We start from the raw sequence: 27,217 nt of genomic DNA, 5'->3' as shown, positions 1-27,217 counted from the left end.
TTGAGACGTGATGCACTAATGAGTTTTAGTGGGCGAACGGCCGAAAAATTACCTTCCGTTCTCATAAATGGGAACGCCCGTTCCCATATTTGGGAACTCCGTTCCCAAAAATGGGAACGTTCCTATATTTGGGTACTCATGACCACAGTTCCACCTACTGATATGGTCATCAAAAGTCCATTTATTGACCAATCAATTTTTTGACTTTCGCCTCGTAGTTTCTCCAACTGATTTTATCCCGTTCGTTCTAGCCCTCTCGCCTGCCGCCCCCCCCCCCCACACCACCATCACTACCACCAAACCGGCTGAGTTGGCTGAGGCGAGGCTGGCTGAGGCGAGCGCCTCCCCTCCCCTCATGCCAAACAGCGCCTGGCTGTCGTGACCTCTGGCCTTACCGCCCGAAGGCTCGCCCGCTGTCCAGCAAGGACGCCCTGCGCGGGCCGCAGTGATAGCCTCTGCCGAGTCCCGCCTCTATCCACCGTTCACCACGCGCTGGATTCATTCATGCCTCTGTGTTTCAACGTCCTACCCGTTGGGGGTTACAGGACAATTTGCCGAACTGCATTTTGCCGAATGCTTATTCGCCGAATGTCAATATGTCGAATGCATTTTGCCGACGTGTCTTTTTGCCGACGTGTCAAAAGGGCGAAGTGCTAAAAGTCGAAATGCAATTTGCCGACATGCCTTTTTGCCGACGTGCAATAAGTCGAAAATGTCAATTTGCCGAAATGTCAATTTGCCGAAAAGTCAATTAGTCGAAATGTCAATTCGCCGAAATGCTAATTTGCCGAAATGCTAATTAGTCGAAAAGTAAATTTGCCGAAATGTCAATTTGCCGAAAAGTCAATTAGTCGAAATGTCAATTCGCCGAAATGCTAATTTGCCGAAATGCTAATTAGTCGAAATGTAAATTTGCCGAAGTGTCAATTAGTCGAAATGTCAATTTACCGAAAGTCAATTAGTCGAAATGTCAATTTGCCGAAATGACAATTAGCCGAAATTAACCTAACCTAACCTAACCTAACCTAGCCTAACCTAGCCTTAGGCCCTCGGCCTGAAGCCAGATACACAACAATTTAACCCACACCGGACCTATTGGTTTTCTACACATGTACGCGCCGGCCGAGGTGGTAATTGCTGAAAGGCGATTTGCCGAATGTCATTTTGCCGAATGCATTTCGCCGAATGTCATTTTTTTGCCGACGTGTCAAAAAGTCGAAATGCCATTTGCCGACATGCCTTTTTGCCGAAATGCCAATTTCCCGAAATGCTTATTAGTCGTTTCGCCCCTGGTGGAGCTGGCGCGTCGCGGAAAAAAAACGAGCGTGTGCGCTGTTACGAGACGCAGAGATTGATACCCGATTTTAAGGTCCTACGTCAACCGGTGACCTCCGAGGTCAGATCAAGTGCCAAGATACGGTTCAGTTTGTGGCGAATAACTTCTCCACAAAGGGCCGCAGGGCCGCGATTTTGGCAGCATCGTATTTGCCTTGCTTAGGCGCGTCAAATGATATGATTTTTGTTTGCGTCAGGTCAACTTAGGGTGTTGACCTCAGGTCACGGTCAGGTCAGCACCCCCAGGTCATGAAGTTGGTGGAAAGAGGTCATGTCGCATATCATTCGATTCGGCAGGTCTTCTTGAGTCCATTGGTGGCTTTTCCGACTCGCTAGCTCAATTTGATCGGGAGTTATTGACGAAAAACTAATATGACCTTGATGACGTCATAAATGACGTCACGCAAGGTCAACATTGCAAAAGTTACGCATCTAACCTTGCAAGGAGTGCGTCAAATCACGATTCTGTGGGCTTGAGATAGTTAGAGGTCGTTCCCGGCGCCAGAATAGCAGTTTTCATTTTTCTTCTTGACTTATAATGCATTATAACGAGGTCACGAAAATGACCTGACCTCGAATAACCTTAAGGAAAATCTGAGATATACAAGCTGTGAGACTCGTAATGGATATTAGGTCCTGCAAGTTTCATTTCCCTGTGAAAGCTCCTCTGGCCGTGAGGGCGTTGCGAAGTTGCGACATCAGAAGACCGTGCAGAGGTTCACTTATGACGTCATAGGTCGGTGGCCTGACCTGACACGAAAATGCGGTTGGTGTAAAAAGATCCGGCTTGAATCAAAGGTCAGCTATGCCAAGTTTCAGCTCTCTATCGCCAGCGTGTTTGGAGCTATCGCGAAAAAAAACCTATAGGGGTTCGGCACCCGCACCCCTCCCCTTCGGCCGGCGAGGATTGACCTAAAAATATTTGACTTACCTTTGCCTGTAATCTTTCCTAAGGCATTGCCTTCGGCACTGCACTGCTTCGCCGCGAGCAATTTGATGTTTATTTCCACATGGTATTGGTGCTTTTAAACTTGCTTGTGCCATGAATAATTATTAGTTATGAAATCAGGTGGTCAAAGGATATCATGTGATTTGCTTCTTACTTGGGGATTGCACCAAAAGTAAACTGGTGATCGGTCCTAAGTAAATAAACACCACCTAACCTAACCTAACCCTAACCTAGCCTAGGTTTGCAGATTGACATTTTTCAACTAATTGACATTTCGGCAAACTGCCAATTCGGCAGATTGACATTTCGGCAGATTGACATTTCGGCAGATTGACATTTCGGCAGATTGACATTTCGGCAAATTGACATTTCGGCAAATTGACATTTCGGCAAATTGACATTTCGGCAAATTGACATTTCGGCAAATTGACATTTCGGCAAATTTACATTTCGACTAATTGACATTTCGACTAATTGATATTTCGACTAATCGACATTTCGGCAAATCACATTTCGGCAAATTTACATTTCGACTTATAGGCATTTCGGCAAATTGGCATTTCGGCAAAAAGGCATGTCGGCAAATGGCATTTCGACTTTTAGCATTTCGACTTTTTGACACGTCGGCAAAAAGCACATCGGCAAAATGACATTCGGCGAAATGCATTCGGCAAAATGGCATTCGGTAAATCGCCTTTCGGCAATTTGTCCGGACACCCCCGTTGGGTGGCACCACTGTAGTCATAGGCGACTGCAGGGAAGCCGCGGTCAGAATGCCCCAAACAGCGAATTTTGAGGTTTTCTTTTAATTTCTCCGAAACTAGCCGGTAGTGATGTCAATTTCAGAAATTTTGGAAACCAATACCAAACCGATACCGACCAAACCCACTGAGAGTATACCAAAACCGAACCGATTTTCAGAAATAGGGGGGAAATACCGACTAGATACCGAAATCAGGGAATTATCAGACATGTGCTTCAAACTTTCTCAAGACATATGATTAGCCTTGAAAGGTATCTAATACTTTAAAATATGGGAACAAAAACAAATCAGGCAACCTCTTAACTATTTGCACTGCAAAAAAACATTCATAACTGTATTTTGTAACTATTAATATTCAGGTCAGTTATTTAACTGGAATGTGGATTCAAGTCATCTGCATAAGGTGTTAGAACAATAACTTGTCCATGCCTGAACCAACAAACGTTCTTTCAATTCCAGTCATTCATTTCGAGTCCGGTCAAGACAGGGTTAAGTGTGTTATCATGATCCAAAAGTGGTGACCCCATTGACAATGATGAGCTACACCTTGGGCTACACCATTAATGTAAACAAAACCCATGATACCTACAGTTCAACCGTTCAACCCAAGTAGCATGGTGATTGGTGACGATACTGACGCAGCCAATTTTTCTTCATAAACAAATGTTTAACACAACAAAACTTGATAAATGATTACTTACGAGGCACACTGATAGATAGCAGACACCACTGTAATGATATCGCGATGAAATCTAAGTAAAATGTCCATAATTTTACGGAAGCATTGACACACGTCACGTGTCATCTCTTCCATAATGGCGGCCTTAGAGGCGGCGGCCATTTGCATTAAGCTGTATAAAATAAAGTTTTTCTTTTCTTTTCCTTAAGTCCACTTAAATCAAAATTCCTTGTATAAATTTTGACATCTTAAAATTAATTCAAAAAAGCTTGTAGGCCGTTTTTGCTGAAAAATGAAGTACCAGAAAAACAAAGTTGTTCAATTATTTTCAATTAGCTATTGAGCTACATCGGTACTTGGCGCAGCTGCGACATTGAAATGTTTTTAGATGTGTTCAGTTTTGAAACTGCTGTGTGCGAATCAAGCCAAAAACCAATTATATTTTATTAATGCTTATGATAACATTGCTAGCGATCTGTATCTGTTGAGGTGAGCAGGAAAGAGAACACTAATTGAAGAAAATAAATTATCCACAGGATCATGACAGGATCGCTCACTACAGAGGCTTTTGAAGTTGAGCGAAGTTGAAGATTTGTGGGATGATGATGAAGTGACAAATGCTGCCTTCAATATTAGATGATAATGGTGAATCTAGTGCTGTATTAAACAGGGTTTTGGATAATGTAATTGCATTGCAGTGAAATGGAGAGCAAGACAAGGTCAAGATCAATCACAGACTCCTCAAAACAAAGTCAAATTTGTTGCTAATAAATGCCTTGGAAATTTTGAGAAAGGCAGTTAAAGTATGTTTTCCAGCATACAGTGAGTAAAACATTAATTCATGTTCATGTCTTGCACATTGGCTTTCTTTGTAAGATAATTATCCTCATGGTATTGGAATTTGCTAACACTGATAACTGATAAGTTGCCATTTAACATTGGTGGTCTGATGTATTTGATATTGCAGCTCATGTGTTTGCCCATTTGTTAGGACATCATGCATTTGGGAGAAATGTGTCATGATTGCCATTTTTTCTTCATCCAGTATCATTTAGCAAATCAATTGTGAGTTCAGAAGGTTTATCAAAAATGCTTTCAAATCTTTTATGGCAGTAGTTGATTTTCATGATACCGACAAAATACCAAATGTTTTTGGTATATCATACCGAATACCGAATCGGTTTTGGTTCGGTATCGGTATACCGAAATTTTGGTAACCGATTGACACCACTACTAGCCGGCATACCTACGATCAAACCTTTTCCATGATCATGGAAGGGAGCTATACGAATAAATCAGTCACATCTTCAAGCCTACAAAGCTGAAGACGAAAAAGACATAACCGGAAAGGCAAAACCTACGCTTAAAACCCGCGGGACCTGTACCTATATATGTAGTATATATACCTAATGGAGATTGGAGAGGTCGCAAAACTGACCTGACCTTAGCTCACAAATATCAAAATTCCGAGATACACATTTCATGAATGTTGTTGCTTTCATCAATCGCTGACAGTTTCAAAGCGACCGTTTAGTCGGTATAGCAGTGGTGAGCATTTTAACTTTCTGGGGTTAGGTCACTTGGCATGACCTGGTGGCCTGCCGTTGCATGACTCGGGTCTGACATTGTTACAACATGTGCAGAAAAGATGCATGATAAGTTGTGCTAAAAACGGCGGCGCTGCGCACAGCTGTTTTTCAGATGTTTGCGAAAAACCTGAGGGGGAGCATGACAACGTCCCACACCACGGCGCGGGTTTGAAGACTCTCGATTTTGACGACAGTTTGGCGCCCCTTCGTATGAAGCGCCCCCAGATTGCCAGGTCGCCCCTATTTTGACTTGCCGCCCCCCCCCCCCTTCCCGAAAATTCCTGGATCCGCCCCTGAGTCACGGTGTGTTCAATTTGCCCCACCGTGGGGTAATTTGAAAACAGTTGCAGAGTATCAATATCTGCACGCTGCACACCGGTCAGTTGACAGAATTCGCCTCTCTTCAATTAACAGAACGTCTATCATCTCCGTTCGATAAAAACTCCCAAACCCTACTTGATCTGTTATAGTGGTGCCAATCGGAACGTGGACATTCGGAGTTCCGATTCTTTATAATGTCCAATTCGGAATTGATTGCACAAAGGTATAGTAGTCTGGACAACATTGGACGATGGCCTGCTACACTTAAGCATTTTTATCAAGTAATCGTGCGTAGCAATGATTGGCGAATGGAAAGCTTGTTAAGCTCTCAATATAATGAACACTTTTCGGCTGGTAAAATTACATGATAAGCAATTTAAATGACAGTTTTGAGTGTTAATAGCTGCATAATTTTCAGACATATTTGGACAAATAGTTGACTTTAAAATTTTTGGACGGAAAATCAACGAAAATGCCGGACATTAGACGGATATTAGACGTAAATGTAAATTTTCTAAAACTGGCATTACTTATCTGCTACTGCTTTGGGTCGAAAATATTGGCAATAAAACTGGGAGCGTTGTTTTTTCGGAGCTATCCCTGTCTTCATTGAAATTCTCACACTATGTTCAAATTACCCCACGCTCAAAGTTATTTTGCCATTTTTAAAAACAGGGTTCAAAAACAAATTTCTTGGATTGAAGGCACTGATTAGGTCTTTGTACAACAAAAGCCGTTGCGTATTAGACGCTAGCAATGCAAGCAGGGCTGGTAAAAAAGCAAATTGCGTCCCCGACCAAAAAATGAGAGCGAAAAATGACCCCGACCTTTTTACGATTCATGTATGCAGGCTGCATGCAACTACGATGCGCGTTTCATTAGGTTTCATTTCTATATTATTTTTTTACGAGCAGTCATATGTACTAAATTGCTTATCAGACTCGCGCTTCGAAATCTCCAGTTTGTTAATTGCAAAAGTGAAGCATTGGACTTTGCAAGGAGTGCATGAAATCACGATACCATGTACGTGAGATAGTTTTAGATCATTCTCGGCGCCAAAATAACCGTTTTTATATTTCCCCATTGACTTTTAACAGTGATGTCACGTGACCGACCTGAGCTCATGTGACCTTAAAAAGTCCCAGATATACAAGTTGTGAGACCTCTGGAGGACACCATCATGAGGACGTCCTGTAACTGTCATCTCGGACAGCTATGGTCATTGGCGTCCAAAACAATGTCAGAACCAAACAGCCTTTTTCACTCTCGCGCTTATAGGAAAGAGGGTTGGATGAACCCTCTTTTCATTTTTTCAGATGACTCAGACTTCAATTGAAATTTCAGTAACCCGTGATGTCACTAGGCAGCTTTAGCACGCCATTTGTAAGCTCCCCTCCCGAAATCGCTATTCGAAACCGTTATACGTAAGATAAATACATTTATAGAAAGAACATGCCTTCCTAGTTTTTTTGCATACTTCTTAACAATGAGACAAATATTTTTTAAAGAAATAAATATTCAAAAAAATGACCCAAAGTCCAAAAAATACAAATGAAAGAAAACTCGATACGTCATATATAAAAAATAGCGCATTTTTCGAAATTTCAAAAATGCATAGTAGGGGAGAGCGGGGCCAGTTGAACCACTTTTTATATATTGACATGCACAGCGAGACCTAGTTGTCATATCGAAAAATGCACAATGCCATGAAAAAATATGCTCTTTTGGCTTTATTTTAAGATATGTAAAATTATGTTTCAAACATATTTTGCTGCCAAACGCACGCTTATAAAACAGCTCTACACCCGTTTCAAATGACCCCGATGCGAGGGTCAATTGAACCAGCCCATGGGGTCAATTGCACCTATCCTTAACAATGGGATGTTTTCCTCTTTAAGGCCACTTTCTTAAGGAGATATTTTGTCCGGTTTACTTTTCCAAATGCTACATTCAATAGGTCGTTGGAAAGCTAAAAGTGCAAAGTTCCTTATAATAGGTGACATAAAGTACATAGACTATGGTAAAATGGGCGGATGAGGAAAATGAGAAATATCTCATGCTATAGTGTGCTTTCAAGCAAAAGGCTGGAGAAAAAGGGGTCAAAAATTGAGCTCTATTAAACTACTATTTCAGTTTAAAAGCTCATTTCAAAGGTGGACTATTTCCTTTAATGTTTACAGCCCCTGAACAATAACCATTGCAAAGGTCACCGGGGTCCATTGAAACGGCCTGTGGCCCTGTTTCAACTGACCCTCAGAGAAGCGTTTCAATTGACCCCATCCGCTCCCGCCATCTCGCACGCGCCGTAAAGCACCTGTCAAACGAGCTGGAGGGACGGCATCATGCTGAATGAAGGGCCAAATAAAGTGTTATTCCGGAGCCAGGAGTTCTTCTTTCAGCAAACAAAGGTATATGAGATATCACAAAATATTCATAAAAACGATTTCTCCCAAACGCCCCTCAAAAACACAAAAACAAGTGTCAAATCAAAATTACCGTCCGTTTGCCGCCCAAACGCCGTTGACAAAGGAAGTGGTCGAGCGCGGATGCGCAGTGGTGTCGGCAACGCCATATGTTGCATACTGTTGAAAATAAAGCCATGTTTCATCTGACCCCGTGTTTCAACTGGCCCCGCTCTCCCCTAATCTCTATTTCATTGCAAGTTCAATGTTATATAACATTTGGCATTTGAATAATCCGTCTTAGAGTTACAGCCCGCCAAACTTAGCGCTGCAAAGCAAGATCCAAAGAAATTTATACACCATAACTAAAAAAATGCTCATCTGATAAGCCTGAAATTGTCACAGGGGGATTCAGAGCCCCTGATGCCCCTGTGACCAATTCTCGACAAATTCCGAGAGATGAGAGTGTCAAATTGGAAAAAAGTGGTACGATCTATCGTGGAATGACCCATCTAGTCTTTTTGTGGTTTTTATAGTGTGTGTCAAGGTAACGTGAAGGTCAGATCAAGGTCATTGGCCTTTGATGACCTTGGCTCACTTTTTCCGAGTTTTACTTGTTTCTATGGTATTTTTTAGCTGATTTCCAATTTACCAACCATTTGAACCTTTACGAAGTAGTTTTGGTGCTTTCGTAAAATGTTAAGAAGCTGCCAATGGTAGGTGACACCTACTACCTAGAGGGTGTCCCAGAATTACCCGAACATTCTTTATTGGCGTATAAGATAAGGCAAACATAATAACACCTTTTTTTGTCGTCCGATATAGTCAACTAGGCTAGCTATGAAATGGCAAATGCAGTGGACACGCTAGTTTCAAGATTAGCCGACAATGGTGGAAAAATGCTAGCCGATTTCGGTTTCAGTTGTGTTACTGGTCTCCCGAAACGGCACCCATCGAAAAGCAAAGTGTGAGACAATTTGAGCCACGGTGCACTCATTCAGCTTCATATGATGCCCCAAACACGACCGTTAACACAAAGTACTACTGCGGTAATATTCTAGCATTACAAACATTGAATGCCGTGAACCAAATGGCCATTAATGGGTTTATTTTAAAAATTAATTCTGTTGAAAGCCACAGGTCGCGCCATGTTCAGGCATGGAACTTCTCCACTTCGGATGTAAAAAACAACGCAACAGTGGTGTAGGCAGAAATTTTTGTTTTGGGAGAGAATGCCTCATGGCCTGGGAACACTTTGATATAAATTTAATCTAAAATGATCGCATTATCCTCCGGCAAGAGGTCAAAGAAAACAAGCCTACAACCAGTTTCGGGAGCGTATTCGCCAATTGTATTACACCAATCGGCCCGCGACGCGCCGACCTCCCGTGCGTTCAAGCGGGCTGTAGGCAAATGTATCATTTAGACATATGCTCACGCTTAGCTCTTCTCACTTATCTTATCATGTTTTTATCGCAGTTTGTTTTATCGTGTGTAGTGTGGCATTGTGTGTATGTACAACTTATCCGATATTTTAGTCACTTTGCTTTTAGAACATGTATGACGTGAGACTAGAATAGCCACGGTGTGCATGGTCTCAACAATAAACGAAAAGAAACACTCACCGAGCAGGGACAGGGAGACACTCACTGAGCAGGGCCAGGGAGACACTGAGCAGGGCCAGGGTGACACTGAGCAGGGACAGGGAGACACTGAGCAGGGCCAGGGAGACACTCACTGAGCAGGGTCAGGGTGACACTAGGCAGGGACAGGGTGACACTAGGTAGGGACAGGGAGACACTCACTGAGCAGGGCCAGGGAGACACTGAGCAGGGCCAGGGTGACACTGAGCAGGGACAGGGAGACACTGAGCAGGGCCAGGGAGACACTCACTGAGCAGGGCCAGGGAGACACTGAGCAGGGACAGGGAGACAATTACTGAGCAGGGCCAGGGTGACACTGAGCAGGGACAGGGAGACACTGAGCAGGGCCAGGGAGACACTCACTGAGCAGGGACAGGGAGACACTGTGCAGGGACAGGGAGACACTGAGCAGGGACAGGGAGACAATTACTGAGCAGGGACAGGGAGACACTGAGCAGGGCCAGGGAGACACTGAGCAGGGCCAAGGAGACACTCACTGAGCAGGGACAGGGAGACACTGAGCAGGGCCAGGGAGACACTGAGCAGGGCCAGGGAGACACTGAGCAGGGACAGGGAGACACTGAGCAGGGACAGGGAGACAACTACTGAGCAGGGACAGGGAGACACTGAGCAGGGACAGGGTGACACTAGGCAGGGCCAGGGAGACACTGAGCAGGGACAGGGAGACAATTACTGAGCAGGGCCAGGGTGACACTGAGCAGGGACAGGGAGACACTGAGCAGAGCCAGGGTGACACTGAGCAGGGACAGGGAGACACTGAGCAGGGCCAGGGAGACACTCACTGAGCAGGGCCAGGGTGACACTACGCAGGGCCAGGGAGACACTGAGCAGGGCCAGGGTGACACTAGGCAGGGACAGGGAGACACTGAGCAGGGACAGGGAGACACTGTGCAGGGACAGGGAGACACTGAGCAGGGCCAGGGAGACACTCACTGAGCAGGGCCAGGGTGACACTGAGCAGGGACAGGGAGACACTGAGCAGGGCCAGGGAGACACTCACTGAGCAGGGACAGGGAGACACTGTGCAGGGACAGGGAGACACTGAGCAGGGACAGGGAGACAATTACTGAGCAGGGACAGGGAGACACTGAGCAGGGCCAGGGAGACACTGAGCAGGGCCAAGGAGACACTCACTGAGCAGGGCCAGGGAGACACTGAGCAGGGCCAGGGTGACACTAGGCAGGGACAGGGAGACACTGAGCAGGGACAGGGAGACACTGTGCAGGGACAGGGAGACACTGAGCAGGGCCAGGGAGACACTCACTGAGCAGGGCCAGGGTGACACTGAGCAGGGACAGGGAGACACTGAGCAGGGACAGGGAGACACTCACTGAGCAGGGACAGGGAGACACTGTGCAGGGACAGGGAGACACTGAGCAGGGACAGGGAGACAATTACTGAGCAGGGACAGGGAGACACTGAGCAGGGACAGGGTGACACTGAGCAGGGCCAGGGTGACACTGAGCAGGGACAGGGTGACACTAGGCAGGGCCAGGGAGACACTCACTGAGCAGGAGGGACAGGGAGACACTGAGCAGGGCCAGGGAGACACTGAGCAGGGCCAGGGTGACACTAGGCAGGGACAGGGAGACACTGAGCAGGGCCAGGGTGACACTAGGCAGGGACAGGGAGACACTGAGCAGGGACAGGGAGACAATTACTGAGCAGGGACAGGGTGACACTCACTGAGCAGGGACAGGGAGACACTGAGCAGGGCCAGGAAGACACTCACTGAGCAGGGACAGGGAGACACTGAGCAGGGCCAGGAAGACACTCACTGAGCAGGGACAGGGAGACACTGAGCAGGGCCAGGGTGACACTAGGCAGGGCCAGGGTGACACTAGGCAGGGACAGGGAGACACTGAGCAGGGCCAGGGAGACACTCACTGAGCAGGGACAGGGAGACACTGAGCAGGGACAGGGTGACACTAGGTAGGGACAGGGAGACACTGAGCAGGGCCAGGGATACACTGAGCAGGGACAGGGAGACACTGAGAAGGGACAGAGAGGCACTGAGCAGGGACAGGGAGACACTGAGAAGGGACAGAGAGGCACTGAGCAGGGCCAGGGAGACACTGAGCAGGGACAGGGTGACACTGAGCAGGGACAGGGTGACACTAGGTAGGGGCAGGGTGACACTGAGCAGGGCCAGGGAGACACTCACTGAGCAGGGACAGGGTGACACTAGGTAGGGGCAGGGAGACACTGAGCAGGGCCAGGGATACACTCACTGAGCAGGGACAGGGTGACACCAGGCAGGGACAGGGTGACACTAGGCAGGGCCAGGGAGACACTCACTGAGCAGGGACAGGGAGACACTGAGGAGGGCCAGGGAGACACTGAGCAGGGACATGGAGACACTCACTGAGCAGGGACAGGGATACACTGAGCAGGGCCAGGGAGACAGTGAGCAGGGACAGGGTGACACTGAGCAGGGACAGGGAGACAGTGAGCAGGGCCAGGGTGACACTGAGCAGGGCCAGGGTGACACTAGGCAGGGACAGGGAGACACTGAGCAGGACCAGGGTGACACTAGGCAGGGCCAGGGAGACACTGAGCAGGGCCAGGGTGACACTAGGCAGGGACATGTAGACACTGAGCAGGGACAGGGTGACACTAGTCAGGGCCAGGGTGACACTGAGCAGGGACAGGGTGACACTGAGCAGGGCCAGGAAGACAATGAGCAGGGCCAGGGAGACACTCACTGAGCAGGGACAGGGAGACACTGAGCAGGGCCAGGGAGACACTGAGCAGGGCCAGGGAGACACTGAGCAGGGCCAGGGAGACACTCACTGAGCAGGGACAGGGAGACACTGAGCAGGAACAGGGTGACACTAGGTAGGGACAGGGAGACACTGAGCAGGGCCAGGGTGACACTATGCAGGGTCAGGGAGACACTGAGCAGGGCCAGGGTGACACTAGGTAGGGGCAGGGAGACACTGAGCAGGGCCAGGGATACACTCACTCAAGGCTCTATAGAAAGGTAGGCTGCTCCGGCCGCGAGAAGTGGCAACATGTATCAGCGCCATCTATGGGCGGGATGCGTAGACCACACTAGCGCTATCTATGGACAGCGGGAGAACTACTGATTCGTGACGTCACAGATCACTCTGCGCCCGTCGGCTGCAATGCAACTAACGCTAAAATGCGTTTACTCCCGGTCATTCACCTCAGCTAGCAGCTCACATTTTCACTAGACAGATCAGTGAGGAAAAATGAACCGTTAGAATTAACATTACAATCGGTACTGGTAAACGCTCCGCCTTACCTACCTCTTAGATATAGGTAAGTTTCCACCTACCTACCGGACACAATGGGTCTGTTCCAGTCTCACTTCCTAACACATCTAAACTCCTCCAAGATTGCTTCCCTGTTCAAGTGGCAGCTCTAGCCCCTACAAAGTCAAGGAGGGTCCTGCTCCAACCTCCTCTATCTTGCTCTTGGCGTAGGTAAAGCATTCGCCATAGCCCATCCGTGGCTGTTTCTCTTTCGCTATTTCAAAAGTCTATCGCAACTGGACCGTTTCTGATTCTAGATAGCATCGTAATTCACTAATGCGTACTGAATCGTGAAATGATAAATTTCATATTGTGTAATGTATGCCTAATACCTATATAAAGCACTTGTAATATATAAAGCGCCTGAAACAGCGGTACAGTACCTACAGATGTAGAGCCGTTGCCTGGCCGTGCCAGCCAACATTTTTGTTTTTGTTTTTATGTGCGCAGCACTTGTATACAAACACCTTAACCCGCGCCGTGCTGGTGGCCTGAACTTTCCGCCGAGTGCTGGGGGGGGGGGGCGTTTTCACGCCCCCCCCCCCGTCTAACTCGGCTCCTGGGCCACGTAGCGACACGCGGTAAGCGGCAATCGAAAGAGCGTCAAAAATAAGGACGAAAACACTTCGGTCATTTTTTGGGTCAGGTCAAAGGTCAGGTCACCAGAGGTCACCAAAGGTAAAATGTTGACTATTTCAACATTTTGGAAACTGCCAACGGCTATCTCGGGAACCGATAGAGCTACAGCGCCGCGGAAAAGCGCATTCGATAGCCCTTTTACAGACCTTTCTGAGTAATGTTCTCAGATTTGACCTCAGGTCAACGGTTTAGCCTCCAGAGGGCAAAAACTCCAAAAATAGCCGTTTTTACGAAAAACGTTTTTTCGTCAATAACTTTTGACTCATAAGCGCCATGACATTACTTTTGCCAGCATCGTGTTCCTCTCGTCGAGACGCGTCGAATGAACTATTTGTTGACCTTGAAAGGTCATTTTGAAAATTTGACCTCAGGTCAAGGTCATGACCTGACCGAAAAGGGTCATGTTGCATATCAGTCAATCCGTATCGTCGAGCTGAACACATCTGACGTGTTTTCACCGCTCTAGCACGTCTCTATCAAAAGTTATAGCCAAAAAACTGCTGGCGACCGTTCATGACCTGAGATGACCTCAGGGGCACACAGAGGGGTCACAGGTGCATTTTTCCTATTCAGTGTGTCATGTTTACCTATGAACCGATGTTTGAGAGCGTTTTGAACGATATTCGTCCAAAAGAGGCGCATTTCAATTTTCTCCCATTGACTTATAATGGAGAGGTCGCAAAATTGACCTGACCTTAGGTCACAGATATCAAAAATCCGAGATATACATTTTATACATACTGTTACTCATATCAATCGCTGAAAGTTTCAAAGTGATCGTTCAGTCGGTGTAGCTATAGCGAGCCTTTGAACTTTTTCTGAGGTAAGGTCACTTGACGTGACCTGGTGACCTGACCTTGAACGGCCTAGGTCTGAAATTTTCACAACATGTGCGGAAATGATGTAGGAACACGTGTACCAAAAACGGCGGCGCTGCGCGCCGCCGTTTTTGAGATATTCGCGAAAAACCTGAGGGGGGGGGGGCGTAAAAACGCCCCCCCCAGCACGGCGCGGGTTAAGAAACAGTGCTACTTAAAATACCTATCGTTAACTAGCCCGGTATTTCTTAAACCAAACCTCGCCGGACCTATTGGTTTTCTTCATACGCCCCGGCCGAGAGGGGAGGGGTTAGTTGATAAAACCTCCACTCGCCGTTTCGCCCCTGGTTGAGCTAGATTTTCGCGGAAAAGGCAAACGTATGCGCCGTTACGAGACGCACTACGCAGCGATTAGTAGCCGATTTCAAGGCCTCAGGTTAACGGGTCACATCTGAGGTCCGGTCAAGTGGCCCAAGCTAAGTGTCAGTTTTTGGCAAATAACTTCGTCAAAAATGGTCACAGAGCCTCGATTTTGACAGCATCTTGTTTGCCTGGCTCAGGCGCGTCGAATGGTATACATTTTGCTCGGTCGAGCTCAACCTAAAATGTTTACTTCGGGTGAAGGTCAGGTCAGAGCCCTTCAGGTCACCAAGTTGGTCGAAGGAGGTCATATCGTATATCATTCGATTCGGCAGGTGTTCCCGAGTCCATTGGTGGGTTTCCGTACTCCGCTATGCTAGCTCAATTTGATCAGGTGCTATTGACGAAAAACTTATGACCTTATCGACGTCATAAATGACGTCACACAAGGTCAGCAATACAAAAGTGAAGCATCGGATAGTGTGCATGGAATCACGATTCTGTGTGCTTGACATAGTTCTGGATCATTGCCGGCGCCATCCGGCGATGATCCATATTTACATATCCTATCCATATTTTCCCATCGACTTATAATGGTGAGGTCACGTCATGGTGAGGACTTGGCCTCAGGTGACCCTTAGGATAAATCCAAGACATACAAGCTGTGAGACCTCTCATCGATACTAGGTCCTGTAAGTTCATCTCCCTGTGAAAGCTCCTCGGCTCTTGTGCACTGTGAAAGCGCTGTGAAGTCACGACATTGTGGGGCCGTGCAGAGGTTCACTTATGACGTCATAGGTCAGTGACCTGACTTGGCCCGAAAATGCAGTTGGTGTCAAAAGATCCGGCTTGAAGGAAAGGTCAGGTAGGCCAAGTTTTGCCTCTCTATCGCCGGCGTGTTCCGAACTATCGCGATAAACCCATGGGGGTGGGGGCGGTACCCGCTCCCCCTTCGGCCGGTGAGGGTTAGATGGACGACATTAGAAACACATAAACCAGTATAACGCCTTTTGGGGCGACTAACGGAGCGAGCGAGAGGGTGAGCCTTGCACGTGCGAAATTTCGAGGGGGTACCTCCAGCTGACTTGTGCACGGCACCCTACTAACCGGTCTCTAGCGATGTGCCAAATTTGAGCACAATCGGCCCAGCCGTTCTCGAGATCTGGAAGCGGCACCCTGCACGTGCGCACGTGCAAAATGGGTCCCAACTGACTTTTGCACGGCACCCTACTAACCGGTCCCTAACCATGTACCAAATTTGAGCGCCATCGGTCCAGCCGTTCTCGAGATCTGGAAACGACCCCTGCACGTGCGCACGTGCAGCAGCACCCCAACTCTGGCACATGGATATGCAGTGCCTAGTGGGTGCCTACCTACATGCCAACTTTCAGCGCAATCGGCCAAGTAGTTACCGAGATATTGCAACAATTACAAAAGTGACACCTCTTCGTTTTGCACGTGGCACGTGCATAAGGGGTCACCCATATGCATCGGGAATAGTCCAATACTTGGTAGAAGGAATGAAGCTACCCCACAAAAATTACCGCATGTAAATCGGTCAAGTGGTTGCTGAGATATAAGCCTCGCAAAAGCGTGACCACGGCCATACTCAGAAATTTCCGTTATTCTACGTAAGACTCCGCTCGCTTCGCTCGCTCCGTAATTAAGGCAGTAACATAAAAATCCAACACATAGGCAATAAGTTGCTTGTGTCTTCCGGAAACGAACATCAGTTTGATCATTAATGTATGAGGCTTGTTTTCTATTCGTGGTAACTGCGATTCGGTACCTAATTCGTTTGGCACTGGTTGGCTCGACGTTCAAAACGCTCTAAAGCGTACAAATGCGTTGACGAATGGAAAGTTGATGTGTAGCAGCCACGAGAAGGACCTCAATTGTACCAAGATAACCCGGCACCGCCTGGGCTATTTCCGTACCCACATCAGCCTGGGGGGGTCGGATCCGACCCCCCCCCCCTGTTATCTCGAGAACCAATGGTCGTATCGAGCCCCGCGAGGCGGCGTTCGAAAGGTCTCTACGAGACCTTCCCAAAGCACTCTTAAGATTTTAAGATTGAGGTCAACTTTCGGGTCAAGGTCAGGTCAAATGTCAAATTCAGGGGTTTTGCATGATTAGGCTTACGGACAGCGGAATCGATAGCTGCTGCTCGAAACTCACCACAAATGACCTCAAAGACCTAGTGAAGGTACCATGTGCGTATAGGGGTCATACGAAGTACGGGTCAAGGTCAGGTCAGGTCACGAAAGGTCACGGTTTTCACTTTCTGCTACATGGGCGTGCGACACATGTTTTATGGCTTATTTTTCACGCCAAATCCGATGGTAATGGTTATATGTGACCCCAAGTCACTGTGCTGGTGATAAGTGTGCATTGAAAGCATAAAAAATCGTTTATGCCATACATAACTAAACGAGGGCTAAGAAAAAGTCAATTTTTCAACTTTTTATTTTTGACATAAAAATGCACTTTTCTTGACGAACTTTGTCCCAGGAATCTAGTGGTGCCATTTGTTTTCACATGCGATGTTCAGAAGTGCCTCTAATTCGCGAAAATGCTTATGACGTCACCATGCCCTATGCATGTTGGAGCTATTTTTTACAATTTGGGGGTCAAAAATCAAGATAGAAAGTTGAAATTTGGGACATCGAATGTTCTAATAGAGCTCTATAACATATATTCCGGTTTTTTGGAAATTCTCAAAATTTTGGATTTTATTAGCTGTTTTCCAAAAAATATAGTTTTTTGAATTTTTAGGGGTGAAAAACGCATTTTATGGAAAATCCGAGATAGCCATTTTAAAGAACTCGTTGAGCTGCGTCTTTTCATGTCCTTAATTTGCAATTTGCTTAAAACCTCGATTTTTGGCGATTTTTTAAACATTTACCATTTTTTGACTGAAAACGCCATGTAGTTACATCACTAAAATCAATATATCTCAGAAATTTTTGAAATTTTTTTCTTAAAAATTGCACAGGAGACGTCAAATTGATGGGGGAGAAGGTATGCGAAGTTTCAAGTTGTTAGCGCAAGCGGTTCATGAGTTATTCAAGAAAAACGGAGGGGGGGGTCGGATCCGACCCCCCCCCAGGCGGTCGCGGGATAAAGAAGAAGACCTTACGTGACACTGAAAGTAGGAATAAACGGGCGCACAATATTCCCCTCCGGCCTCCATTGACTATAACACTATCGGCCTTCGGCCAGAGTGATTTGTGACGTCACCATATTAGCTCCGCCCTATTCACAGCCGTCAGCCAATCAGCGCGCCGGCCGCTGTCCAACGGCCTTGAGCCAACCTATTGCCAGTTTTTGATAGCGGAAAAGCACGGGAGCAGACCCCCCTGCACTCACTGAGCAGGGACAGGGTGACACCAGGCAGGGACAGGGTGACACTAGGCAGGGCCAGGGAGACACTCACTGAGCAGGGACAGGGAGACACTGAGGAGGGCCAGGGAGACACTCACTGAGCAGGGACATGGAGACACTCACTGAGCAGGGATAGGGATACACTGAGCAGGGCCAGGGAGACACTGAGCGGGGTCAGGGTGACACTAGGCAGGGACAGGGTGACACTAGGTAGGGACAGGGAGACACTCATTGAGCAGGGCCAGGGAGACACTGAGCAGGGCCAGGGTGACACTGAGCAGGGACAGGGAGACACTGAGAAGGGACAGAGAGACACTGAGCAGGGCCAGGGAGACACTGAGCAGGGCCAGGGTGACACTAGGCAGGGACAGGGAGACACTGAGCAGGGACAGGGAGACAATTACTGAGCAGGGACAGGGAGACACTGAGCAGGGCCAGGGAGACACTGAGCAGGGTCAGGGAGACACTGAGCAGGGCCAGGGTGACACTAGGCAGGGCCAGGGAGACACTCACTGAGCAGGGCCAGGGAGACACTCACTGAGCAGGGACAGGGAGACACTGAGCAGGGCCAGGGAGACACTCACTGAGCAGGGACAGGGTGGCTTCCTCGGAGACGCCCCGGCTGTCCCGGTAGCCTCCGACCAGGTGCAGCTGCACCCGTCCGGCCGGGTAGCCCATCGACAGTTCCGCGATGCGCTGAAGGATCGTTTGCAGCGACTCCTCGTGTTCGCAGGCGTCGAGGTGAGTGAGTCCCGTGGCACCGGAAGCTGAAAACAACCAAACGGCAGACGTTAGTGTTCGCCCCGACATGTGGCACAGTTTTTGCCGGACAAAGGTCGGGGACTCGGGGTGACCGTCTGCACTGATGCTATATGATGCACTAAGTCGAAGTTGTATTGAGGCCAAGTTGGCCAAGGCCAAGTTGTATTGAGCTGATAGTTCGGCGCTAGCTCTTGGCTCTATCACGCACGTTAATGACAGCAGTGGCTTTTTGTCCTTCTGGGCCATGCATTACGGTGCACCCCTCCACGCGCTCCCCCGCCCACCTCCATCCCTCCCGAAGTCGTGTCACGAGGGTTCCGGCTTACGCACTGATTGACCGTGACCGCTGGGTCACCGCCTGTCGCGGGACGAGTCTCTGTCCTGTCCCAGGGAGCGCATCTGAGGTGACGATGCGTTCCACAGCTGAGCCTCCAGCTGAGGCTGCCGTTTCACAGGGTGCAGAGCAGTCGGTTAGTCTCCGTGTGACCTTCCGGCCGATACCGCTGCCTCGCAGTGCGGTACCCGCGGTGGCTCCGAGACGCTCTACGCGTGAGCGTCGGCCCCCTGACCGATATGTAGCCGTAATGTAAGACACCTGATCGCAACACTACCCAGCCGCAGCTGCCTTTAGCGCGCTTTATCTTGTGCTTTGACTGGCCAGCAGAGCCCAGATGGACGCGATCTGAACGCGTCGAGCGACTAGCGCGTGGCGTAAGTGGCGGAAAGTACGGCAGTGGGTCTCGTCTTACCCTTACCGGCTGATGTGTGTCCTGTCTCGTGCCCTGATGACCCGAGCTGACTTTTTCTGTCGTTTGTACATATCGCATTGTGGCCACTCTTAGTGACGCGTTTGTTTCATTCTGGTTCCCAGGGGACGTGCGCTGGAGCCAGTGCGCCTCAGACGTCTGGCGGCTCTTTGTAAGCGGGGAGGAGTGTAGGAGGGCTCCTCCTGTGCCGCCGCCTGTTGCTCGGGCGGCTATATGCTGACAATGGACTGCCGCTCCGAGACTGTGTCGGAAGTGGGACTTCGCCGCCGCAAGCGCCCGCGGCCGCAGGTCACACGCCGTAGGCTATATGCCGAGCTTGGCGGCGACGGCTGGTGTGCAGAGTGATGGCGGCTGCTGATTGGCTGGCGCTGCGACGCCAGGGCAGCCGCCGATTGGTTTCCCTTCGGGAACCTTCTGTGACAAAGGTCGTCTCAAGGTCATGTTGGATACGGGGGGGGCATTGAGACAGGGGGCAGGGAGCTGGGGGACTGGAACTTGGACTTTGACTTGGCTTTGAACTGGTCTTGGTGTTCAGAATATATTTTGACTATGCTTTACAGTTAATCACTCAAGGTCATGTCTACATTATTTCCGAAAAGTCGGAAATTTCCGTCGATTTCGGACGCTGCAGGGGGATATTTACCCCAAATGTCACCCTGCCCGTGCCGGTCTGGATCCACCAGTATAGGGTCAGGTGACCTACCATTTCTTTATTTTTTCAAAATCAAAATAAAAGCATGGCATCAGGGCTGTGACAAAAAGTAAGTGGTCTAAATCTGATGTGAAAACCGGATTTTGGGTACCCTAGGTTTGGCTTCTGAGCCTCTGCCCCCCCCCCCCCCAGTGAAAATTCCTTAGAGGAGGCCCTGTATGAAACGCGTGCCCAGTCCTTCTGCCTATGCATGTGACACATTAGTACTTCAGAATGCATTAAGGTACGGTAGAATCCGCTTAATAAATCCTCGGATAATAAATCCAGCCGCTTATTGTGGTCACTTGAGAGCTGTTCACGGATTTCTCCATGGAATGATAACTGACTCCGATTAATAAAGCAACCACTTAATAAATCAAAAACGCCGTGTCACCAGGGTGGATTTACTAAGCGGATTCTACTGTATCGTATAATCGGCTCCAACTGCTCATCCTTGAGCTGCTCTGCTCGCAGCTCCTCGGCACTCAGTGGTTTGATTCCCATCTCAATGACGGTACAAACCGACCGAGTGCACGAGTCGACGTCGATGACCGCGGTCACTTTTTGGCTTTGCCCTTCTTTCATTGCCCTCCAAGACAAACGGTTAAGTCCATCCACGTGCGGTATTTCGGGCCCCGGGCGATGCCGCACCTGGAACTCGAACTCGAGCAGCCTCAATGCATCCCTCACCTTGGGTTCCGCTGTGGCCTGGAGCAGGTATCTGACAGCGCTGTTGTCTGTGCAAGTAGGTATGAAATGTCGACCATCGAGGTAGTAAAAGAATTTCTCAAAGACAGCAAAGACGACCACCAGGCTCTCTTTTACCAGTATAGGCTGCGGCAGCTCGGACGGCGTCAACACCCGGCTAGCGTAAGGTATAGGGTGAGAGCCATCCTCAAACTCCTGATGCAGCGCCGCTCCAAGTGTTCCTGAGCTCGCGTCAGTGTAGACGTGAAATGGTATTTACCCGAGAAGTCGGGGTACCGGAGCACCGGACTCTCGCATAAACACCGTTTCAGCGCCTCAAAAGACTCCCTGCACTCTTCGGTGAATACATAGGGCACGTTCTTCTTCAGTAAGTTCAGTAAGGCTCGTGCCAGGGCCGCAAAACCCGGTATAAAGCGCTTGTAGAAGCTGGCATAGCCTACAAAGCTTTTATATCTGTCTTATTGGCTGGTTCTGCTATGTAGGCGATTGCCTGTGTTTTGCTGTCATCGACACTAATGCCCTCGGGAGAAATGACATGACCCAGCAGTTCCACTGACCAACAGAGAAGCCTGGTCTTACCCACGGTTTGTACTTCACCCCGTGCTTCTGAGCCAGCTGGAATGTGTCCTCCAGCGTCTCCAAGTGCTCAGTTTCGGTCGTGGTGGAGCAGATCAGATCATCAAGATGGCAGTGGACCTTTCCCGTGGCCAGCACTGGAGCGTACACGGCGTCCACTATCCGCTGGAGACTAGCACTACTATTCTTCAGATCCATGGGCAGCATCTTGGGCTTGTAGCCCCCGAAGGGTGTCATGAAACCAGCGAGCTTGGCGCACTCAGGCAGCACCTGTATCTGGTAGAAGGCAGAAGCTCTTAGTCATGACCATCGAGCTCACAAAGCCCCTGTTTCGCCCCAGGTCTTCTAATATACGCTGCATATTAGGGAGCGGGTAACTCAGAGTTTCGGTGACCGAGTTGGGCTTGTCGATGGACTGACAGAGACGCCATGAGTCAGATTCTGAGGTAGGATTTGGCTTTTTTTACCAGAATACATGGCGAGGTGAACTCGTCGTACGCCGGCTCAATCAGATCGTTTTTAGCATCTGTTCCAGTTGGCACCACAACTTCCGAGGCTGATGCTCTGAGCACGGGTGCGGGCGCCAGTGCACGGGATCCGCTCCCGGCTTCAGTCGGATGGTGTGTGCCGCTATTTCAATGCGACCGAGATCGTAGTCGTGGCTCGATAATATTGACTGATAGCGGCAGAGCAGGTCCTCTCCGCCGTCTCCGATCCCCACTCAGATGTTCCAGAGGGAATTGATTTAGGACATGTTGGCGGCTTGACCAGCGGCCGGCCCAGAGCGGCGGCCCAGTACAGCCCTGATCCTTATCTCCCGCCGGGTCCACGCGCACTGTGGCGACCGGCCCCTCATACAACTGAGTCTGCCCCAGCTCGTACGCGGCGGGCAGCTGCATATCGTCATCGGTCGGGTTTATAAGCTGGACCTGGATGAAGCCAGCCGAGTTCGTTTCAGCAATAACGCTGGGCACCTCCAGAATCGGCTCGGGTGTCTCCTCGGATGGCTGGGAAACAAACTCGACCAATTTCTTGGACGAGTGCCGGCCTGCGGTATCCAGCTTTACGGCGACCACACACACGTGCCTGGAGGGCACTGTCACATCTGTGGGGACTGGGGAGGCACACCGCTCGCGGGCCTTTTTATTTACCGCGGGATGTTGACGCGACTGTTCGCAAGGCAAACCACATGTGTTCGCAGAGCCGAACAAGTTGCGCCATTATCGTCTGAGGTGTCACGGGTTCTTTGCGTGTCCCCAGTAAAGGGAGCTCCAAATACTTCTAGGGACAGTTCCTAATTTGTAGTTTTCGATTATTTCAAAACTTCTAGGAAGCATGTCCCTACTACTCCCTAGTGTCCCTAGTGGTGGTGACGCCCATGCTGATAAGAATCATTCACAAGGAATATTGTACAATATATAATACAGTGGCGCAGCCAGGGGGGGGGGGTCAGAGGGTCAGCTGACCCCCCGAAATTTCTGTCAGGGGCCCGCTCGAGAGCGAGAGCGAGAGCGAGAGAGAGAGAGAGAGAGAGAGAGAGAGAGAGAGAGAGAGAGAGAGAGAGAGAGAGAGAAAGAGAGAGAGAGAGAGAGGAGAGAGGTCTTAATCTTATTGGACGAGCCCGCTTCGAGAAATGCCTACTGGGACACCACGGGTCACATTGCCCCAAAAGACGGTAAATAACTTTTGAAAATACCCATCTCCAATTTTAGTGTTTTCTGGATTAAAATTTTGCGAGGAATCCGATGGTGGGGTCCCCGAGATCTGAAAAATTTCCATTTTGGAGATAGCACCTATTTTTTGAAAAATAAATATTCGTCAGGCATAATAGTTAGATAAATTGAAAATATATTGAGTTAATTTTTGTATAACAACACTAGAATGTGTCGAACATGAATTAGAGATACGTTTTAGCTGAGATGATACTATATCTGCGCAAACATGTACATGAACTAGTACATTAACCCTCATCGGCCGAGAAGGGGTGGGACGGGTGCCGCCTCATATGGCTTTTCGCGATAGCTCAAAACACGCCTAGGGTAGACAGCTGAAACTTGGCATACCTAATTTTTTATTCAAGCTGGATCGTTTGACACCAACCGAGTTTTCAAGTCAGGTCAGGTCACTGACCTATGACGTCATAAATGGGACTCTGCGAGGTCCTCAGATGTTGCAACTTTGCAACGCCCTCAGTGCCAGAGGAACTTTCACAGGAAGATGAAACTTACAGGACGTAGTATCCTCCAGATGTCTCACAATTTGTATATCTCGGATTTTTTTCCCAAAGGTCACATGAGGTCAGTTCGGTCACGTGATCTCACCATTATAAGTCAATGGGGGAAATATTGAAGCTGTTATTTTGGCGCCGGAAATGATCTAAAACTATCCCAAGCACATGGAATCGTGGTTTCATGATCGGACCTTACAAGGAGTGCATGAAACTACGATTTCATGTGCTTGGGACAGTTTTAGATCATTTCCGGCGCCAAAATTACAGTCTTCATATTCCCCCCATTGACTTACAATGGTGAGGTCACGTAACCGAACTGACCTTATGTAACCTTTGAGAAAAATCCGAGATATACAAGTTGTGAGCAGGGTTGTATACGACTCAATCAATAGCAATCAATTCAATCACGACAAATTTGGGAAACCAATCAAATCAATCAAGTCAGAGCAGTTTTCGGGAATTGATTCAATCGACTCAAACGCGACAATGAAAGGAATCAATCAACTCAATCAAACGACTCAAACCAAGATATACATTAGGTTTTTTGCCCCACCAACTTGGAAAAGTGTCCATAGCAGTCTGGTGTACCTACCTACCTACCTACCTACAGAAGAAACAAAAATATTGTCATTTAAAATTATAAATTGCCATGCCATTCAAAGTTTCTTTGTAATAAGGAAGGATACCTAGTGATGGACAGGTGGATCATGATATTGAGGTTCACTGGGTAGAATTGGAGCAGAAGTTTCATTTAATGGGTGCAAAATAACCCAGTAGTTGACTTCAACAAACGCCCCTTAACCCAAATCACCACCTTTCACCTAAAAGTTGTCAATTTAATTTTGGCCATATTCCAGCTAAGTCATCAGGCCATCTACCCCATGTAAAGCCCCCGTCTGTCTCTTATGTGAGTTATGCGGAGCTCTTCTGAATTGAACCCTGAACATAATGAACCTAGCTAGGTTACCGTAAAATGGGGTGTTAAGGGACAGTGGGGTGTTAAGGGACAATTGCGTGGGAAAAACTTTGAGTCATATTAACTTCCTAATTTGAGAAGGTTCAATAAAAACTTCAGTGTGGTAGTTGACACTGTTTTGCTCTTGACCATAGGAGAAAATGGTATGGTTTTTCATGCAAGTGAATTGGTTCAAAAATGGATTTGAAAATCATGCTACATTTTCACAAAATTGAAACATCACCAAAACTCTGTGTGTACCACATAAACTAGTGGGTGTACAGGGAAAATGAATGCATAGGTGTATTGTCACATGTATTGCACATGTTTCCTGAAAAACTTGTGCAAATCCACCCATTCATTCATCATCCTCTTCCTCTTTTCCGGATACATGCATATTTTGAGGTCGATGTGGGGTGCTAAGGAACAGGGAAGAAAAAATAAAAAATAATATCTAAATATAATTTAATTAAGTAGGCATGGAAAACACCAAATTCCACATAAAATGCTGGCAAGCTCATACTTTTATCTCGAACACATCTTAAGTTATGTAACAAAACATCTCAACACTCTCTTTTACAATGATGGGTCAATGGAGACTGATGTAAGTAAATGTGATGTCATCATAAAAAGGCTAAAATAAAGAGGGCAACATAATGACAAGTGACAAGCTTCAACATGGATTTTTATTGATGACAGAAGATTACTTTTCGGTTCTGTTTACCTTATAATTAGCACATTTTCCACAAGCGTAAACCGCATTACACGTAATTGGCTAAAAAGGTCATTAGTGGTGAATGAACCTGACTTGTTTTGTGACAGAATATGCAAAACATTTCAATAAATAAATTGTGTGCCCTTCCACACCCCAATTGTGGGCATTTGATGACCATTTCTTGGAATAATATAGGTGTCCCTTAACACCCCACATTGGGGTGCTAAGGGACAGTGATGAAAAATAATAAAAAATAATATGCAGGACAAATCTTAAAAACTTTAATGTGGCAGGCATATAAAGCACCAAATTCCACATAAAATGCTGACAATTTGATGCTTCTAGCTCCAACCATTCTTGAGTTATATAACAAAACACCTCAAAACTGTCCCTTAACACCCCATTTTACGGTACATGCCACACTGACACCATATTGATATGAAAGTGTTGAAAATGTGCTACAAATTTGACAACTTCATTAGGTATGCTTTATGAAGACAGCAGGAAAGCAGGTAGGTACCTACTTACCTGCCTAGATGTGTCACTGGCTACCAACAGTACCAACGAAGGTAGATAGGTTATATGTGAAGAATTCAAAACATTTTATTGCAATACAATTTGAAACTGTTAGGACTGGGGGATAGGGATGAGCATTAAAAATATATTTAAAAGGAAATGGAAAGGACAGGGACTCTGGAACCACAGGATAAGTTAAGGACAAAGGAAGAAGAAGAAAAACAGAGGAAAATTAAATGCCGTTGGTGCGGCTGCGAAAAAAAAAACAAACAAAGAAAACGTTTTGCCAAGAAGTATGCTAAGCTTTTATAAATCCTTATTCTACGTCTTTTGATTTTTTGGTAAGATGACGTCATTGATTATCATGTAGTATGGTAGATCATCATAAAATAAATCGGTTGTACAACACCAATTTCGTTTTAATTATTATTTCATTTGAAATAAAACCACTTAATAATATTCGGTAAAATATTTTAAGGAAAATGAAATATATTAAATATGTTATGCCTAGGCTCTCAGGAGAAAAGGATCAACAAACGTTCTGCTGCAAATTAAACAATGCAGCAAATTAGCTATTAATGTAAACGTTATTAGCGAGACGAAAACGGCGCTTTTGTTTCAATTATTTTTGTAGGGGTTTCAGATATTTATAATAGGGTCTGTTCCCGTCGCTCCTCCCAAAAAATCTCGGATGAGGTTGGATGAGCTTGGAGGAGAGCCGTTTCAGAGGAGCCACGGGAACATTTTCGCGAGGAAATCAGCTGTTTGCGGGCTGTAACGGTCGGCGATTTATGGCGCGCAAACATAAATCAAGAGCAATCAAGAGATAATAATCGCTTTCTAATAAAATAACCTTAGATTAATATTAAATATTACTATTTAAAGATATCCAATCGTCATCAATCACTAAAATCCTTTTCACTTCCCTCAAATCTCATTTATAAACAATTCACATTTGTATTACGTGCGCCAAATATGTCTACGCAAGAGCCTCCTCCAAAAAACCAACTTTCGTTTGGGATGAGGGAGGAGGCAAATAGTGGTGGTGAGATGTGAAATCAAGATGAGCTTGGAGGAGCTTGGAGGAGCGACGGGAACGATTTTTTGAAACGAGAG

The 27,217-nt window shown here is 47.5% G+C and overlaps 1 protein-coding gene across 1 annotated transcript in view; it reads right to left on the bottom strand.

The window, feature by feature from the left end:
• The window catches only part of LOC122385390 (protein N-terminal asparagine amidohydrolase-like), a 145,820-nt gene that overhangs the window by 42,146 nt on the left and 76,457 nt on the right, over positions 1-27,217 (bottom strand). The window contains exon 3 of the mRNA XM_043373631.1: positions 18,766-18,948. Within this exon, the coding sequence (XP_043229566.1) occupies positions 18,766-18,948 (183 nt within the window). The remainder of the gene's footprint in view (positions 1-18,765; positions 18,949-27,217) is intronic.

Source organism: Amphibalanus amphitrite, unplaced genomic scaffold, assembly GCF_019059575.1.
Source record: "Amphibalanus amphitrite isolate SeventyFive unplaced genomic scaffold, NRLGWU_Aamphi_draft 000217F_arrow, whole genome shotgun sequence".
Taxonomy (NCBI): domain Eukaryota; kingdom Metazoa; phylum Arthropoda; class Thecostraca; order Balanomorpha; family Balanidae; genus Amphibalanus; species Amphibalanus amphitrite.
The sequence above is the reverse complement of the archived record's forward strand: the minus strand, read 5'-3'. Positions and strand labels throughout refer to the sequence as shown.